Source organism: Microcebus murinus, chromosome 9 (assembly GCF_040939455.1).
Source record: "Microcebus murinus isolate Inina chromosome 9, M.murinus_Inina_mat1.0, whole genome shotgun sequence".
NCBI lineage: Eukaryota > Metazoa > Chordata > Mammalia > Primates > Cheirogaleidae > Microcebus > Microcebus murinus.
Genome location: NC_134112.1, coordinates 84,649,332 through 84,670,666, shown reverse-complemented (window position 1 = coordinate 84,670,666; position 21,335 = coordinate 84,649,332). Strand labels below are relative to the sequence as shown.

General features: G+C 36.4%; 1 protein-coding gene across 1 annotated transcript in view; it reads right to left on the bottom strand.

Moving 5' to 3' along the window:
- The window catches only part of EXOC4 (exocyst complex component 4), a 737,569-nt gene that overhangs the window by 680,919 nt on the left and 35,315 nt on the right, over positions 1-21,335 (bottom strand). The window contains exon 4 of the mRNA XM_012739746.3: positions 8,176-8,360. Coding sequence (XP_012595200.1) covers positions 8,176-8,360 — 185 coding nt within the window. The remainder of the gene's footprint in view (positions 1-8,175; positions 8,361-21,335) is intronic.

Genomic DNA, 21,335 nt, shown 5'->3' with positions numbered 1-21,335 from the left:
TAACAAAGTAGAGGATTATATTTAAAACACAGATAAATAAAGGTATCAGTTATTAACAGTAGGCAAATTCAGGTATATAGCTGGAATACTGCCTGCCAAGCCTAATAATAAACCAGCAATTATTACTTATGTGTGTGCACACCAACATGTATGTGTGTGTGTATATATATATGTATCTATAATAGTACACACCTTTTTAAACATAGATGTGCATATGATTCACTCTAGATGAAAACCTTCAATTATTGTCTCAGTTTTAACCTAAAAGCATATCTTGGCTAAATATAGGGTGATAAATGGCTTGTCTTTTCAACTTTGAAAAACGTAACCTGCCACTTTTATTACCAGAGCTAGAAGGGCCCTCAAACTCCATCAATAAACTTTTAGAAAGTCAATTCACTGCAAAGCTATTTTCATACACTCATCTCTCTCTCTGAGATTTTTCCTTACACTTCAATTTTCTCCTTTGTGAACACTAACCCAAAGGCAAGTAACTCTGGAAATGACTTTAGTTTTTCTCTTGTTCTTTTCTGAAAGGACTTGGTCTCAAAAGTTCCAGAGAAAAGGGAGTACACCCACTCATTTAGTGACTGCAGACATGAAGCTCAGCGAGAGACAGGTGCTATTATACAATAACACATTTCAATAGGAGGGACCTCAGCTTGCATCTCAGGAGAGAGAAAAAGGCCTCTTCTCACAATGTATCAGAGATATTAATTAATTAAAAACTTCAAAGGGTTTAAAATCACTCAGCGAAAGTATTTTTGAAAACAAAAAATAAAATAAAAAATTAAACTGTTCTTTTGAAGTTTGTAATTGATATGAATTCTCTGACCTGGCTTTTTTTTTTAAGGAATACTGATAGTTATTTTTCTTTTTAAATACATGATTACAAATTTTCCTTTTAAATCCATTCAGAATCATTCATAGTTAAGATCAAAAGACAGCTGATGTACACCAAATCCCTAAAATATGCCAGGCGCAGTGGCTCACCCCTGTAATCCTAGCACTCTGGGAGGCCAAGGAGGGTAGATTGTTTGAGCTCAGGAGTTCAAGACCAGCCTGAACAAGAATCAGACCCCGTCTCTACTAAAAATAGAAACAATTAGCCGGGCAACTAAAAATAGAAACAAAAAATTAGCCAGGCATGGTGGCGAGCACCTGTAATCCCAGCTACTCGGGAGGCTGAGGCATGAGGATTGCTTGAGCCCAGGAGTTTGAGGTTGCTGTGAGCTAGGCTGACACCACAACACTCTAGCCCGGGCATGGAGCAAGAGACTGTCTCAAAAAAAAAAAAAAAGATAGTCCCCCAAATTAAATACCAATTGTATATTGTGACTGAATGTGTTTTGCTATTTGATGACAACATGGTGGAGGACGGGAAAACCATAAAGCAAATTAAACTATACCAAAAACAAGCCAAAACCACTGCCACCAGAAACCCAAGGATTTTCTTCTAACTGTTAACCAGCCATCCAACCAGTAAGACTATGTTTCTAAATGTGTTTGATTTCAAAATTTCAGCACATGAAAACAGTTTTGGGTTTTTTGGGTTTTTTTATTTGTTTGTTTGTTGGGGGGTTTTTTATAACAAGAAGGGTTAGAAGTGCTGACAGCTTATTAAACATTTGCTTTTTAATTAGAACATATTTCTGTTCCTTCACTTAGCAATAAATGTGTCCAGCTATGTCCAAAATTTATAGCTGCAGCTCTTTTGGCTGATTTTATTGTCAAACTAAAAACTGACAGAGGTGCTGAACTTTAAATTGTAAATGTAGTAACTGATGTATTCACTTCTCTAACCAGAACAGCTGGTACAGTACCTGTCAAAGAGCAAGGGCTCATAAAAGTTTGTTAAATCAAACTGAGCTGAGAAATATCTGTCAAAGATAATATGCCCTTAGTAAGAAAATTTAACTGTATAATGAAACAGGAATGGCTGGCATAGTAATTCTCTACAGTTCTAAGGGCTGGCTGAACATACAGAAAGAATAATTTATGATTTAGAGGGTATAAAAGCAAAAAAGAGTCATGGTTTCAAATGACAGACCAAGGGTAAAGACATAGTAATAGAAAATAAAGGGGAGCTAAAAATTAAAAATCTAAGCAAAGAGGAAAAAGAAAGTAAAGAACTGAAAGTCATTAACAAAAAACAAGCATGCAAACAGAAAAAAAAATCTTTAAAAGATGAAACGATTAGGGAGCAAATAATTAATGAGGTCAAGAACATTCTTTACATCAAATTTTCTCCTCTGCAAGCTAGATGTCCAAGAACGTCCAAAGCAGCAAGATCAAATTGAGTATTAACCCATGATGCATGCAATAAATAAAAAGATTATTTTTAAATAACTTCTTATTGATGTTGTCTGATTATAAAGATATAAGTTCTTTTTTGAATATATAAAGAAGATAAAAATAATCCATTGACATCATTTGGGTGTAATGTCTTTTAAAACATTTTACAGAAAGGAGTCTCAGTCTGTCCATTCACACACACCCGGACCCCTGTACATATACACACTCAAACACACCAAAAGAGGCACACATGATCTTTTTTCAACATTCTGTGATCATCCCGTGTAAAGTTTTGAATTCTAGTTTTTCCCTTCAACAGCATAACCTAAACATGTTCCCATTTCATTAGGAAAAAAATCTTCAAAAGCATCATCAATAACTGTATTATTAAAGTAATACATGATCGCGATGAACACAGGGAACAAAGGAATTCCTTCTTTCTTATTCCCCACCCCACACTTCCATTTCCCACAGGTAACTCCTGTCATCAATGTTTTGACATTATCTGTTCAGAAATTTTCTACACACATACAAATATTTATATCTAAAAGACACAGTTAATTTCTATCTTTTCAATCTTTCACAAATAGGTTCACACTATATATGCTGTTTTTCAACTTGCTTTTTGGACTCAACAATACATCTTAGGAATCTTTCCATAGTAGCACATAGAGGTTATTCTCATTTCTTTTTAAGTTCTAGAAACACAGTATAGATATACCATACTCCTCTTGATGAACATTCAAGTTACATATATTTTGCTGTTGTCTTCACCAATAATGTTGCAATTAATATCCTGTTACATATATTTTTATGAACGGGTACTATTTTTATAAGATGTGCACCAAGAAATGAAATCTCCTGGTCAAAGAATAAGCAATTTTTTAATTTTCTGAAAAGATATACTAGTTATTCCACCACCAGGAGAAAGCTACTCATTTCCCCCTAACCTTACCAGCACAGCATGCTATCGATATCTTTAATTTTGGTAATTTTATGATCAAAAACACTGCATTTAATTTTTCAAAATTTGTATTTCTATGGCTACTCATAACATTGCACAATCTGCCTATGTTTGTTAGCCATTTACATTTTTTAAATCTATGAATGACCTGTCTATATCCCTTTTCTATTATTAATCTTACAAATATTTTCATACTTTAAATATTAAAGCTTCATATATGTATTATATTAATATTTTCTCAGGGTCTATTTTATCTTTTGACTCCATTTTACTAAAGGTAAGTTTTTAGTTTTTAAATGCTAAATCATTTAATATTTTTATGACTTCTGACATGCTTGTGAAAGCCTCCACACATTCTCCTATTTAAATATTTCACCTGGAATTTAACTAGAACTGACATCTTTATGAGCTAAGAATATACACGGTCTCACTATTTGTTTCTTTTCTTTAAAAAAAAATTTTTTTTTCATGTAGGCATATATCTTTCTTTTGTGAATTCTACTGATTATCTATTTTCTAATTCAAAAACATCTGGTCTTCTTTATATGTCTGTGCCTCCAAGTGATTTCCTTTGTTTTCTCTGCAGTAGAAATTTGTTGTGCAGTGTGTGTTTGCTTCTGGTTACCAACCATCTGAACGGTCTTTGCATTTGGAAGGAATCTCCACTGTCTGAGTCAAAGCAAAAAGAGAGCCCTACTTCCTACTATGGAAGCTGAAGGAGGCCAGACACGACCCAGGCTCAGCAAACAGGATGCTTCCACCCAGGACTCTGAATCTTGAAGAGATGAAGGAAAGATGCAGGGACATTTAGAGATCATTTACAGGAGAGTTTAAAATCCAGCCATTATAGGCATGGTTCCAGCAGGGATAGCAACCCAACCAGACCCTTCCTGTGGCTTATCTAAGATTGTGTGTTCAGCTGCTTAATCTCCCTTGGTTCCTACTGGGTTTTAGAGCCTGATTATACAGACTTCCCATAGATTCTGTGAACTACCTGATCACTTTCCAATAAATTCCTTTCCTGTTTTAGTTACCAGAACTGATTTCTAATATTTGCAATCAAGAACCCTGGCATATAATGAAAGCAAATTTTTTTTTTTCTCATCAAGGGATGACTTTGAACAACATGATGTTATTGAAGGACCTTCTGTAGGTCATTTACAGTTTCAAAAGAACCTACCAATGACATTAAGTGAGGACTTACTGTACAGGTAGGTAAAGGGTTCCATACTATCCACGGTTTCAGGCACCCACTGAGAGTCTTGGAATATATCCCCCATGGATAAGGAGTCTTGGAGTGTATCCTCCATGGATATATCATCCTTTGTAATAGAGATGTTTTATTTGATTCTGCCTTCTCTAGTGAGTTTTAAAATTAGAAATATTTAAATATATATCTAGATTAATAAAAACACAAAATTAAACATATTTTCCTCTAACATTAAAGTCCAAAACAAAACAATTGTCTGATTCATCTTAAGAATTCAGCATTCCTTTCTATCTTCTACCTATCCAAATTTCCCAGTCTCTATACTAACTTAGTAAAGGGGGAAATAAATCCTGTTTATTACACAGTATTCCTTGACTACATACGTAGCCCTTCTTTTTCAACAATAGTTTTTAGCTCACACTTTCTATCTTATAAAAATACACTTGTCAGTTACTTACATATACACAAATTCATATAGTGAGAATGGTGTGTGGTTCTTGAAGTTGTTTCAAATTATCTACAGCTCCACTGTTCTCAAGATGTGATTTTGACTTACATCTTACAGGTCACCTTTGAGTATTTTTCTCAGAAAAAGAACACTGAGGTTTATTTTTTGCTGTAATTTCTTACTAGAGAGTGTCTCTCTGTTGCCTATGCAAATCAATGCCCACTTGGCTGTGCACAGAAATCTTTGATCCCTACTCTTCTCCATCCAACACTCTGTAATTCTGCTCCACTGTCTTCTGGTAGTTAGTGTTCAGCAAACCCTGATGATCCGGACTTTTGTGTATCTAAACTAAGTTGAACCGTACAAAACAGAAGACCCAAATAACAGTGGTCTGAGTAAAACAAAGGTTTCCTTTCCTCTTACATAAAAGAGGTACCCCATCAAAGGCCAGAAGAGAGGCTCCGCATCATCAAGGAACATAGGATGTGGCATCTACCCTCAAGATCACCCCATGGCTAAGATGGCTAAGGGCACCAATCCAAGACTCAGAGAGCACATAAAGAAAGGTTGGTGAAGGGTAAAAGAGGGAGCATACCAGTCTAGTTGGTACCCCTGAAAAATTTTCCTATGACACCACCATTCAACAGTTTGCAAGCAGAAGTCACTAGTCACCTCTAGGTACACAGGAAGACGGGAAATACAGCCTCTTAGGTGGGCCAATGGCCTCCAGGAACAAAATGAGAGTTGTATTAAAAATGAAGGGGAGAATGGGTATTGGGTGGGCAAATAATTAACTCTATCATGGCAAATAACATAATTTTTCTTCCTAATAGAATTGTTTTTGATATCCCTAAACATTTCTAGATTATATCTATGAATAAGGTTATATTAAATTAATCATACCTTACATCATTTTGATTTGCAGACCAAGGTCTTTTTTTTTTTTCTGTAAGTAGGTTAGTTTATTTACGCTCTGTTGTTTTCATTCCTGTCTGTATTAGTTCACTTGGCTGCCATGACAAAGTACCACAGACCAGTTGGCTTATAGATAGGTATTTTTCGAAATTCTGAAGGCTGGAAGTGTGAGATCAAGGTGTGGGTGGCGCTGGTTTGTTCGGAGGCCTGTCTCCTTTGCTTGCAGATGGCCATCTTCTACCCATGTCTACACGTGGTCTTCCCTCCAAGTATTTGCCAAATGACCTCTTTTTATAATAAAGACACCAGTTCTGTTGGATTAGGGCCCACCTTAATGACTCACTTCAACTTAATTACCTCCTGAAAGACCCTATCTCCAAATACAGCCAATGTTCTGAGATACTCGGGATGAGGAATTCAACATAAGGATTTTAGAGTGAACACAATTCAGCCCATAACACTATCATTTTAGTGTCATTCTCTGGAATCCCTGAAATCACTGGATTGACTGCTGCTCCCCATCTTTCATGTTTCATCGTCTTCCTTTCATCATCTTGTCCTTTTCCTCTTCGTGATGAGAAAAGTTTTCCCTGCGGATCGCTGATTCAGTCCTTCTCTCCAATGTTTTAAATAAGGACCTAAATTTCCCTCCTTCATTTTGGCTTTGCTCACATCTTATTCATGTTTTATAGTTAGTTCTGTTAGCATCTCTCCCTGTTCCATTCTCGTAACTCCCCAGTATTGTTTCACAGAAGCTATATGCTTGCTGTATACAACCACAAAATCTCCATAATGTCCAAAAATAAGCATATACTTTGGGGATTGGCTGATCTGGGCTGGGCAGGCTTGCTGATCGTGGGGCAGTGCCACATGTCCCTCCCACTCCTCCAGGAATCAACGCCAGCAAGGCAATGGCAGAGGCACAAGAGGTCACACCCACCAGCGCAAGCGCATATGAAGCCTCTGCTTGCGTCTCATGTTCTAGTCACAGCAAAAACAAACGCCCAGAAACCAAAGGGTAGGAAATATACTTCTCCCACTAAAGTGGAGGGGGAAGGAGAGACTGTTTTGAACAATACTCTACTATACTATGTTTCTTGTAGCTTTTGAGAAACCTCAAGCTTAAGTCTCCTAAATTTTTCTCATTTGCTTTATAAAAATTTTTTCCAAATAAACATTCTTCCTCTGAGACCTCAAGGTAATGCTCCTTTCCCCTTATGCTATGGGATATTTTCACAGGACTCACAGTGATTTTGTTGTGTTATTTATCCTCACATGGGAAGAAACCTATTCACACCTGCTATTTGCCACCCGGCAATATGGAAGGAAATTCCTTAGCACTCGCTCTACCCACCACATTACTCTCTCCTGAGGTACTGACAGTGCCCCTTTTCAGAGCTGGTCTTCTTGAAGTTAAGCCTCAGGTAAGTCCCCAGCTCAATTTGTATGCCTGGCAGAAGTTCTAGTGCCCATCTACTGAAAAGAGGTAGAAACTTCCCTTTCTCTGTCAGGGTCTCTGACTAAACTAAAGCATCACACACAAAGTTGGCATTTTTTGTTCAAACAGGAAAGACTTGAAAGACTTCATTCCCAGCATGCACTGCTCCCAGTGCTCTTCTTGTCTATAGCTGGATGAAAAAGCATGAACATGTGTATTTCAGTAGATAGTGCTAAAATACCCTCTGAAAAGATCTTGCAGCTATTTTAAAGGAGTGATGGAAGAACACGCACCATGCACAGTTATCTGATGTATATTAATGCAAATATTCTACTATCTTAAGATCTAGTCTTACTCCCATCAGGTCTACACTAACCTAATGAATTTCCTGAGCCCACCCAGTGCCTTTAAATATGGGACTATGCTACAACCAACCGAGGGATAAAAGAAAAGCATTCTCTCTGAACCTTTCCTGAACTATTCCAGAAAAAGGATTGCCTAAAGCTGAACATAACCCTAAGTAACAAAGAATCTCATAACTTCAGCTGGTACATCTGTGTTTCTCAATTAGGCTGACTTCACTGATCAATTTAAGGATTTTTCCACTTCCTTCTGAGATATACCAGAGTGTCTCTGATCCAGAAAATAAGAGGCCCACAGTCAATGTTTGTTATATATCCTCATGGCAGAGTACCACAGTAAATGTACAATGAATGAATGAACAAACTTTGAATGTCAACCTCTCAGAACATGCAGTATTTGCTATTATAAAACCATCCTCAAGTTTCAGAGAAAGTACATTAAAGGAAAAGTAAAATAAACTACAACATTCTGGAAAACGAAGAATATTCCTTATGATATTACATTGCCACAGGATGCTGTAGCAAAGAGCCTCTTTGACCAACCTCATTTTCCCTTTTTCCTTGTTCCGCTGCACAACCCGGCTGGTGGACTTGATGTACAGGTGCCGGTGCAGCTCGTCTATGAGAACCAAGTGCAGGTTCATCTTCTTGCTGTGAAGCTCCAGCCTGAGGTCACTTAGTCCTTCCACCTGCAGCAGGGGACCCTCCAAAGACTCAACTGCTGACACCTGAAAAGAGAAAAAAACAAAAACCAATTAAGTGCAACTACATAACTTAGCAATATTATAAAAAGACTCTTTTTTAAAAGGTATTATCAAAAGGGAGTTTATGAGAACCTTATCAGCATTTATAAGACTTGATAGAGAATAATGTGGCTAGGCCTTGTCCTGCCCTTCAAGGGTTTATCATCTAAAATGACAAAGTCATCTTGACAAAGATAAACATAACAGCATATAAAGCAGCACAACAAAGCTGTACACACCATTCATTCTCACACACACTGCTTGTCAATGGACACATGTAGAGACCTCCCCAATTTAATGATTATGCCATTCATATTCTCATAAGAATCCCATGTATTCATGATTTAAATCAATCTTTAATCAAAGTAAGCCTTTTAAAACTAAGACTAACTAAAACATACCTTATGAATGTTTTAATAATAACTTACTCTTCCCGCAATCATGAGTCAGAGCTTGGTTACCCTGAGTCACATGTATGTCTAAATAGAGTCAGGTGCTCTCTCACTTCTTTCTCATACACACATACACAAAGAGGTAAATGCATTTTACATGAATGCTACAAGTGGAAAAGAGAAGTCATGACCTCTCCTTGGCCTGATCCAGTATGACAGAAGAAATAGGATATGAATGGTGAATGGAAGACAAAATACACCAGGTAAGATACTCCTGGTACAAAGTGCTTTGGGAGACTTAAACACCAAAATTAATAGGCTGAATCAAATTGGTGTAGGAATGCTTAAAATAAATGGAGAAGATGAAAGATTCAGGAAACCTGGAGCAACTCACTTTGAAACTCAAAGTGGTAACTGCAAAGGAAACAACCCCAGCATGTATGATATGATCCCATTTATTCATGTATACAAAGTTATACTTATGTGTCTGTATGTATAACGATCTTGTCTATTTTTTAAAGAAAAAACTTGAAGTGAAGAGCATACTCTAGGTATTATTTCTTAGGAGGAAAAAAAAGGAAGGTAGAGTAAATCATGAAGAATGCAAAGAGAGAGAGAGAGAGAGAGAGAGAGAGAGAGAGAGAGAGAGAGAGAGAGAGAGAGAGAGAGAGAGAGAGAGAGAGAGAGAGATATGACTGCAAGCTGAACTTAGAGGGAAAAGAGCACAAGTGAGCTCCCTGAAGGATCAATGTGCTATGACTATTCCCTGCTTAGGTTATATAATACTTCTAAATATGCCTTATAGATACAGATAAAGGTAATAACTAATTCTTCAGGGTAAAACCCTTAAATGTAGGTGTGGATAAAAACATGCTTCTATAACATAAAGCATTTACACAAAAGCAATAGATAACGAAAGCCATGAGACACACTGGTGATCAAAAATGTTGAGCACAGGTCCACAGCAGTCTAACTCTCATCTCATAGACAGGAGTTTGTGGACAGTGATTACAGAAAGCTTTGTCGCTACCACATACAAAAACAGCCTGAAATGGTAGGGAAAATGCAACGGCTAACCCACAAACACAGCACTTGTTTTGTGATGTGCTATAATCAAATGTCAGTAGCAAATAAGTTTCCTTAAGTTAACTGAGAAAGAATCAAGGAATGGAAGAGTGACAAGCCCTGGGCCAGCTCTGCCCTCTGAAGCCTGCCGGTTCATTTTCATGCTGACTTGCAACTGCCCCTACTACTGAGCCCCTGGGCCCAGTGCATGCTGCCAGCAATTCCAAATGGAAAAAGCCTCACAAAATGACCGAAGTGTCCCCAAGGAGGAAAAACAACAAAACATTCATTTACACTCATGCCCTAAAATGGATTTTAACTCGGTTCTCTAGCAGAGAAAAGAGGATGCATTAACCTTCAGTGACACCGGGATCCAGAAATGAAAAATAATTTGGTAAACCACTGGCCCATCATGTAGCCTTATCCCTTAAGGTAATTAAATCCAGCTGAGATATTTAAGCTTAAAAACCACCCACTGCACATCCACACTTGATTTGTTTGGAGGAATTTGCATGAAGATTTTTAACCCAAATAACTCATGCTCCAAATACAAAATTATATAACACTGTCAACTTTCAAAGCCACCTAATTAAATTAAAATTTAAAACTCAGGTAAAACACTTAATGCAGTGCCTGGCACATACTGAGTGCTCAGTGAAATTACTTTTAATTCAGTACCTATTTATTCTGTGAATAAAGAAATCTCAGAGGGTATTCCCAACATGCAGCATTTCAGTAAGTATCATCCCTTTCATTGAAACATTATAACCATTTAAATGACAAATTTTCTGCATAAGTTTCCTTGATCTAAAACACAAGGACAATTAAAATATACATAATTAAGAGTAGTCTAAGAACTTCAAAGATTTGAAAACCTTAACACAAAAGAGAAACAATAGTATCTCATTTCTATAAGAAAACACTATGTTTTATTTTCTGGCTTTCAATTATTAACAGTCTAATTATAAAGCTATAATAATAGAAGCTAGGCAAAGCCACTGTCTTTCCCTGCTCTACCATACAAAGTGGTACTCTGATCAATGTAAAGAAAATGGTTAATCAAATGCAACATTTGATCTCTAGAGTATCAGTTTAGAAATCTGACATTCAACTTACATGGTTTTAAGTAGCTTGTACCATAAAGTTTAGACAAAAAGGAAAAGCTGATGAGGCAGCAGTCAACCCAGCAGACCACCAATGACAGTCAATCTGATGTACTGGGAGGTCTGGTTTCCAGGTATTTACTGACACTTGGAATTTAGTAGAAATCATTAAATAACCATTTATATTTACAAATGTGCATAACTAATGATAAAAGACATTTTTAAGGTATGGGAAGGGGTCATTTAAAAAGTTATTTCACTGTTTTCCAAATTTAATGAAGATGGTACTTTTTAAATAACACACTGATGAAACATCAACAAGAATTTAAGAGATGTCATTGGATTAAAGTGGATAGCAACAAAACAGTCTCACAGGTTAGTTGCTATAATAATTTATCAAAATCAGGTTCCCAATCAGGTTCACAAATGTTAATATAATGTCCTATAAATATATACTTACAGGACAAGCCATAGTAGATGAAAGACTAAATAGACAACATGCACAGTGCAGTGAATTGATAAATGTTTTATATTCATCTACTCACAGATCAAACACCATGCATTTATGCCCCAAATGATCTCTAATAGGACTTCCTAGAATAATCAGGTATGCCTTACCATTTCTTAAAGTTAGAATACTACATAGTTATTAGAGTCGACTAACTATATTTGGAATTTTTCTTACATATATTTTTTAAAAAATAAATTTTGGAAGAAAAAAGATACTACTAGCAGGGAAGTTTTTCAAAGAACACCTATTACCGTCTAATAGAATATCAATGTTCTAGTCAACACAGTTGGAAACTGGTCATATAGATAACAGAATCTGTTTTAGAGTTGAAAACAAAATATTTCCTTTATGAAGATAAACATATTCAAAACATTTTATTACATGATATTGAACAGGACACCATGTTTTGCTGAGAAACCTATCCATATAAGAAAACAAAAATTCTAAAAAATATTTCTATAACTCAAAAAACAGGTCAAACATAGAGTTAAAATATATTTAATCAAGAATTTAAAAATTTTTGCCTTGAGTTGAGATGTAAGTCTACAATACAGGAAAATCTTTGTAATTAAGAACTATTATACCCTTAAGTTTTCTTTCCCAAATACCTATTTCTCAATTTCATTTTAATGTAAAATATAGCAAATTATTATTTCATAGTTGAGTGCTCATCTTCAGCCAGTCTCACTCGAGTTTATTAGATTAAAAAAAAAATCTAGTTTTGTGCTCTTTGTGCTCTGACATGAACCAAGGGACACATTTTGGAGGAACACTAAAGTTGGCCATTCTCGGCGGCTGCTTCACTGAAGAAATGCTGTAAAAGAAACTATGATCTTTTTATTTTTTTAGTTGGGATGGGCAAGACACACAACGTTAAAATGACAGGAGTAACTGTTTCTAAAGAGAAATAAGATCCAAACCAAAAAAAGAAGAAAAACGTATAACTAAATACAAAACCAACCTGATAACTAAGCCACCCACTAGTTAATAAAAATGCTTATGTTGGCAACGGATTCCCTAAAGAAAGCAAACCATTTTGAAAATGTTGCCACGGCCCAACTTACAGAAGCAATAAAAAGATATGAAATCAGGCTACTCCAGAAAATTGACATCGACCACCCCCCCCCCACATGTACATAAGAAGTTACAAGGTAAACAAACGTGTGAACAGTCTCATCTAACTAAGGACACCAAAACAACTTTGGCTATGAAAAACCAAAGAAACACCCCTCAGAGCCCTAGATTTACTTAGAGCCCAGGTCACCCACTTGCTGCCGCCCTGCCCCTCAACTGCTTAAAGGCAACCTCCAGTGGCTTCAGGCCCAGATCCCCAACACGGCACTCCTCCCCATAAGCGTCCACCTCCAAGCTCAGGGAGTCCCAGGTGGGCACAAGAAGCCTCTGGGAGGTGGGCACAGAATGATTCAGGCCCACCTCTAAGCAAGCAGGAAAGGCGTTTACCACACAAACCAAGAATCCAAGATCATTCACTCGCCTTCTTTCCCAAAGCAGAAGTTTTGATCTTTATCAGAAAGTGCTTAAGACAAAGTGAATGCAGATTAAAACAAAAACAAAACACACACACACACAGCACCTTTCAAGTATTCATTTGAACCACATGAAAATACTGTTTAGACAGCTCAAAAATGATCACATATTGGCTATTTCATATTTCAACTGTTAGGTTCAAAGTAACAGTTTTAGAAGCAGGTCTGAAAGCTTTGGTGCACATGGGACATCATAGCACTCTGTAGAATATTGTGGCCTTTATGGAACCTTATGTATTTAACTGCATCAGATAAACTAGGAACAATTTTATTTGTAGAATATAATATCATATTCACTTGTGTGACATAAAAGTGCATGCAAGTGAACCCATATTTAAATATAAACATGATAACATCATCCATTGTATTTTTGTTTACAGCTTGACACCAGCCACCACAGGGGCTAGACTTGTCCTCATGCAACAATGCTGGTCAGGGGGGAATAAAAGAATGGGACATGCAAGGGAGAATAAAGGGAACCCATTCAAGGGTCAAGGCTATAGTGAAAGTTTTTTTTTTTTTTGGGGGGGGGGTCTTCGTGGATCTATGGGAAAATAGTCCCTGATCCCAGCTTCACTGAAAAAGACTTAGAAGTTTTGGCTCCCTGTGGCTCAGCTTTGGCACTACCAAAGGGCAAGGCCAAGTGCAAGAAACAAGAACACTTTGTCCTCCCTCACTCTCAGCCTATATGCTCATCAACAGAGACCAAATCAGGCAATCAAAAATGCCCATTCTTAAATCAGCCTGATAACACAACATTGATCAGACCCATCCAGGTGCCCCATTTCCCCGAGGAAACCCAATCCCTATTAAGCAGACTCAGCGTGCTCTCACCATTAAAAACAGGATGCTGCCTACCTCCATTCTTCCTTCATTACGGCCAGGTTATTGCATGTTTTTATTTAATAAACCTTCACCGGCTCAAATGAAGGGTTGTTATTAGTTGAGCTAACAGCCAAATGATAATGCTCCAGAGAGATATCAGTGCTCGTTGGTGCATTAACAAAAAGAGGAGAAGGGCTGAGGTCAAGCATGTGTCAATGTAAATGAGGCGATATTAGGTACTAAGGGCTTAATGCAATAGACTGCCAGGGAGATAATGGAATTTACAGGATAAGGCAAATGAGATGAAGTTATTGATAAGTGAATGAAAGGAGAGGGGGGCCTGTAAGATAAAGTACCTTCAAAGAAAAGTCCCTTCACTTGTGAATTTCTTCTTTAAAGTATCTTCAAATCTGTCTTAGAAAACAAAACTCAAAAGAGATCAAATGGGACTTCTAGCTTCACGAAAGATCTCACACCCATATGGCCATAAAATACAGACTTGCTCTAAAAGCATACAATTTTATTAAACTATTCTTGAGATTTCTTTAGGATCACACTTATTTTGTTTTTTGGGGTATTTTTTCTTAGACATCAGGGCATTCTACCACAAATAATTCCCATATTATATTAAAGCAAAAGGCATCTTCTTTTTTTTATTCTTCCTAAAGTAGGGGCACCCAGGTCTTCTAAGATATTCGATCAGCCAAAGCCTAACAGAATGACAGTATCTGAGAGATGAAATCTAAGAACTTTCTATTGTAAGAGACCTTTAAATATTGTAAAGACTGGGGTCCTACTCCTATTTTCAAGATTAAAACAAAGGTAAGGCCCAGAATGGTACTTTTTTTTTTTTCCTAAAACTTTATTTTACTTCCAAATTACAGAAGTAACACATGGTCAACCAAGAAAACTTGAAAGATACAGAAAATCACAAAAGAAAAAGACCAACCATATTCTCACTCATCTGATGTAATAATACGTAATATTTTAGCCTGACTCCTTCCAATCACTCTAACGTGAAAAGTTTTTATTAAAAAGGTTATTATTTTCCATTTGTTTCTTATACATGGGGTACAAGTGCAATTCTGCTGCACTGATGTATTGCACTGTGGTGACGTCAGGGCCTTCAGTGAACCCGTCACTGAAACAGCACACGTCGTACCCACCAAGGAGCTCCCAGCATCCACTCCCTCCCACTCCCCCCAAATAGTTATTTTTAAACATGCTTTTTCAGTTGGCGATATATTGAGAACATCTGACCATCCCTAAATATCATGACTTTCAGTGTTCATATTACTCCATAATATATAAATACAAATATACCACAGTGACTTAAACTAATTCCCTACGTTTAAGTCATTGCCATTTTTTTCACTTTCATAGATCTTACTGTGATAAATAACCTTGTGTACATGTTTTTGAACACACAATAATTAAAATTCCTAATTCTTTCCTTAACATAAAATTCTAGAAGTAGAATTTCAAGTTCAAAGTTCTTCATATACTTAGGGGTTCTGATGCATAGTGTCAGATTAAGAGCCTTATTTGTTCTAAATGGCCTCAGATCTGTTCACGATCACTTTCCTGATGAAATTAAACTATACTCAACGCCTTATGAAAAAGGTAAGAATTGTGAATTGCTATAGAAAAGCTCAGAAGAAATTTCTTTCCTATTCCTCCCCTCTTGGTCCCTTCAATTCCAGTTCCCATCAGTGTTCTACAAAGAGAGCATTAAAACCTAAGTTTCTACTCCAAAATGCAATAGAAGAGACCACTAGGAAAGATGTTCTCTTTTAAGAAGTGTCCCAAAGTCACTTACCCCATCACCTTATTTGTTACTCTGGGACAAGAAAAAGTTACAGAACAACTCTCTTCTTAAGAGTTGGCAAAGGAGGTCCCTGAGAATCACTTCAAGCTCACACTTAAATCAAGATAATTTCGCCCACACTCTGCAAGAGCCCCAAATCCATTAGAAATGCTCAGCACTTATACGGCTCTTTACTAACATGAACTATTAAAATCCCACAAAGGAATGATAGAGGAATGTGGCTTTTTCTTTTCATTTTAAGAGCCAGGCAACCACAGGTAATTAGTATGGGGAATCTCAGAGAAAATAGACTTCTTTATCAAGCTCCTCCTATCTCTCAAGCCAAGGAAAAGCTACTGATTAGCATTCTTAGACCATCATCAAGTGGAGACAGAAAGCGCCTGTCAACATCATGGGTTGTCATCAGCTGCAATTTACACAAATATCTGATTCCCATCTGGCCACAGACTGACCAATAAAAAATATGTTCAAGGAAGTTCATATGTGAGGCCGAAACCAGAAATATAGTGAAGGATGTCAGCAAACAACTAGGGTGTTATTCTTGACTGAGAGCACTCCTACAGATTCAAAAAATGTGCAGACATGCACACGTGGTTTACATAATTAAAACATGTGTGCATCAGGGATGGTAGCATCAGAAAAGAAAATCTGTTCAATGTAAACAACCCCTGGACTACTGCCTTTTTTTTTTTTAACCTGGCACTCGGTAATAATAATGATAACAATGACGCCCATACCATTTTAAATTTGTATACTGCTTCATATTTTACAAAGCACTTTTTCTGTATAATACTTCACTTCTATTCTCACAACCATTCTATAATCCAGACAAGGTAAGTATTTGTATAAACACTCTACAGATAAGGATACTAAAAAAGTGGGAAGAGAAAGTGATTTATTTAAGTTCACAGAACTGGTAAGTTGTTGAGTCAGGACTAGAACTAAGAACTTCTTGCTTTTCAAATCCATTTTGTTTCCACTATGCCACACTATAAACAGCCACCACTTGTCAATTTATAAATTTATGCCCCAATTTCAACCCATTAAATCTCTGTAATAAGCCAAATACAGACCTACAGCAAATATGCACAAACCAGAGCATCAAGATGACAGCTCTAAAGAGTGGCCATCCGTCCAAACCTGGAGAATCATCTAATCTAATTATTAAACTAAATCTATTTCGACCAAATAATGAGACTATAAAATCAGACTAAAAGCCAAATATTTAACAGCTCTATCCCCAAACTATTATACAATAAAGAATGGCAACAAAGCAACTTCAAACAATAACATTTCTACATAAATGCAAATATCACCATGTGATGTGTGTCTTGCACAAATATTTGGTTTCTCACTACTTACAGCTGTTATTAAAAGAAAACAAGAACAATGAGTTTTGCTCTATTCATAACACAAGCTATCCCCTACACCAGTAGTTCCAAATTTGTCTGCACACTGGCATCACCTAGAGAACATCAAAAATTACTGAAGCCAGTGGCCCACCCCCAGAAATTTCAATTTAACTGGTCTGGGATGTAGCCTGGGCTTTAGAATTCTTGAAAGATCTCCTAACGTGCAGTTTGGGAATCACTGCCCTACAGCTAAGCCAGCCACATGGAAATTGCTGAACCTTTTAAGAGCAGAATTTCTAATGGCTTTAAAATAAAAGAGGCAAATGAGTAGGAGACTAAAAAGCAAACTAAAAGGGAAAGAAAGCTAATACAATAACCAGGTGCCTATCAAGCAGTCTAGTTTTTAGAAACTCCAGCATTCAAAAACAAATATAAACAAAAAGGGCTTTGAGCAGCATGAAAAATAGTTGCTATAAAGCCCTGTACTTTCACTATATAAGAGAAAAATAAAGCTGCCACAAACCTACGCACTTAATTTTGGACACACACAAAAAAAACAAGGTTATTCATTTAATAGCTTTATTTTCAGCTTTTCCTAAATCTTTTTGAAGAGATCAGATATAGGTATTCGAGGGAATGAGGAGGAGCTAGAAACAGATACAGCTGACCACCCTATTTAAATATCAAACCACACTGCCCCTGCCCCCACCCCAGTAGTCCCTTTCTTATTATATTTTTCTCCATAGCATTTATCATGATATGAGACACTGTTTATGCTGGTTATTTGTTCACCATCTGTCTCTTCCAACTAGCATGTAATCTCCTTCAAGGTTAAGGCCACCTTCACAGATACACATACCAACAACAGACGTGATCAACAATGTCATCATCACATGTTAAAGACCCAATCGTTTGTCTATCGAAATATGTGCCAGATTCTTTCCTGATAAATTATTAGTACAGAATATCGGCCTCAGACTTTCAAACTGATATTCTACACTAGGAACAGATGGGCTTTAGTGATGGCTATTTCATTATTGATCATTGATATATTTTTGTCATGATGTGGAGAAATCCATATGGAATATTGGAACATTTTTGCAGTCATTGAACCACTTTCAGGTTCAGACCAAGAAGTTCACTAGAATATTCCAGTTTCTTATATCTGTAGAGCTTTCACCTCAATACCATTCCCAGAATAATGAGAAAAAAAAAAAAAGTTGTGTGAGATCTCAGAAACTTCCAAGCCAGATAAAAGGGATGTACATTTTGGCTCCTTTTTCTCTTACTTGTCCATTAATTATTTGATAGTGGATGCATTCCATTCCCCACTCATAAAGAAGAGAAAATAAGTTTAATCTATTTGCTAACGACACAGATCTACTGGCCCAAATGGCAGCAACCTCACTCGGCCACTGGGCCTGCTAAGTATTCACAGAAAGAACAGCTTAACATGAACCACTCTAACACTAAAATCAACATTTTTGATAAGCATCTTCCAATACTGATCTGGCATATATTTAATTACAATACCCAGCAGATTAACACATTTAGTACTTATGAGCAGATTTTGCAGCAAGTTGACCTTGGATAGTTTACCAATAAATTACATTGCTTGTAATCTACAAGCAATGGGTATTCTATGAACATACACTTGATGTACACCATATAGGTAACTAATAACAAAAAATCTGACATTTGTCCATGCCAAATTCCAAAAATATGGCATAGAACCTTGGATCTTGATCAGCCATCTGTGCATGTATTAGAGCAGATGAGAACTGCTTTCTGAGAAAAATCCTATCTGCCTTTCAGAGTTCCTTTGACTATAAAAAGGTTAGGCCAGTCTTTCATTCCAGTACATATCCATGTTGGGCCAAGAAGTAAAGGAGTCAAAAATGCTTAACCTAGCCCCACTTCAATTCTTTTACTAACTCAAAATAAATCCACCTCCAGGACAATTTTTGAGATTATAACATGGAAGCAATCACCATATGCTCAATTACCAGTAAAAAATAATCAATTAGAAATAACATTTCAAAGAACTTAGTCTGTATACTGCCCATACTTCACATACATGGCTTAATAACTCATTTCATCCTTTCAACAACTCTTGGTGGTATATAATATTCTTAACTCCAACTTTCAGCAAAGATAGATTAAATAATTAGCCAAAGTCATCCAGCTACTAAGAATCAAAGCTGGGATTCAAGCACAGGTCCACCTGACCCTAAGTAAGACCTATGCTGATGTTCACAACTCTCAATGTTACCCAACAATTGCAAAGAATCCTATAAACTGAATACTATCAATATACCTACTTTTATCACAGGATCTTAGAAAATGACTACCTTACTCTCTTTATCCTATATATGGCTACATTTTCACAGTGTAAGTAAAATAATTCCACCACACCATTCTCTCAGCAAAGCACTCTGGGATCCTCTGGGAAGAAGACAGCTACATAAATATAAGTTATTATTATAATTATCATAATAATTCTTATCTGACTATACAGCTATGGATTCTTTTTTTAAAGGCATATAAATAAAGACAGACAAAATGATTAAGAGACATTCAAAATCTCTACAATCTCAGGAAGGCTTAGAAATGAAAAAATTATTTTAGTCACAAGCCTTGTGACTGTCAGCTAAAGTGCTTCAAAACCACTCGCACGGGCTTGGTTTCCAGTGATTGAACGCAATTATGAATTGACTTCTATGGGCTGATAAATCAGAACTTGTGTAAGTGGTTTTCAAAGCTCCTCTGTGCAATTTTAGCTTGATGCAGACTTCTACACAAATTTTCCTTTAAAAAAGTTTATAAAAATATTAACTATCATGAAATACCTTCCCGGTTAGCTCATGCCGCTGGGAAGACGTTGCTATTCTTATATTAATAATTCTTCCTAGAATTAATCAGTCTTCGTACATTAGAACCAGCAGCTGGAGTGTTTTGAGTGATAATGAAACCTGTAACAAGGCATCTTCAGCCGTCTTTTCAAGACAATAAGGGAATTAAAATTTCAATTTAAATGCAGAGGTTTGAAACACGCTTCACTGGCAAAATTACTTCAATTAATGTGAGTGGAATACAAAGGACAGACTGCAGAAATGTGATGCAGCAACCAGAAATTATGTCATTAATGTGCTTGCATCAACCCAGCACAATGACTGCAAAGGTCTAATTTAAACCATACATATCACAAAGCTACAGGCTACAATATTAATCAAGTCTCTGATTTCAATGTGACGGCTACAGGCTTCTTGTTGGATCACTTTTAGCTTTTCATAAGCCAACAGCAGCTGTTTACCTTGAAGAAGGAAACAAAAGGACAGACCTATTTGCAGACATTTCCTGTATGACAATTTAATTATTTTATGCAATACTCGGGCTATCATATCAAAAAAAGAAATAAATATCTTAAGCCTATAGCTACCAGCCTAGTCTGAAGGTGATGTAGGAATAGCAAGAGCTGGCAAGAGTCGCGGGTCACCACTAGATTTATTTACTCTGGATTTATTAATCTATACTGAGTAGGGATTAAATTACTATGCATCTGCATCTGCCTTAAAATGGAAATGTAAAATCTTTTGGCAAATAAATCCAAGGAAATCAAGAGGTTTTAAAAGACTAGATTGTTTTGTCTTTACTTTCATCTGATGTCTTTAAGCAAAGATTTCCATTTGTACCCTTAAGATGCCTTAAGTAGATTTTTCTTCTAATAGCACATAACCATGGGGAAAGAAAATATTATATTTCATATGAAGTCCAATGAAAGAGCAATTATGGAACTTACTATTACTTATATGCAAAAGAGCAAGTTGAAGAATATTTTCAGTCTTTTAAGCACACCTTCAATCCTACCTCCATGAAATCTTTGTATATTGGGATACACAAATCATTGTGTACTGGCATATGCCGTCTCACAAGATCATGTAAAGCAACCATCTCATCTATAAAACAGTAATGATATCAAAAACCTATCTCTCAGGTTTGTTGTGAGAATTAAATGAGTTAGCAAATATAACATAATTAAAATGGTACTAGCACATAGGAAGTGCTCAATACATACTAGCTATCATTATAATTGTTGTTCATTGAAATATTACAAAAAGAAAAGGTTAGAAACCAGAGAACCTCACCATAAAAAAAAAATAATAAAATTTTTAAAAAACTAATCAAAGGAGAAAAAACAGACCAAAGCTCCCAGGAAAAAAAACACCTTTTTCTCCATGTACTAGTGTTGAAGTCTTTCACACAGTTACCCATTTGGCTAATGATTTGTGAACTGTGACTATATGAGCTACACTATGCTAGGTACAGGGCGGACAAAA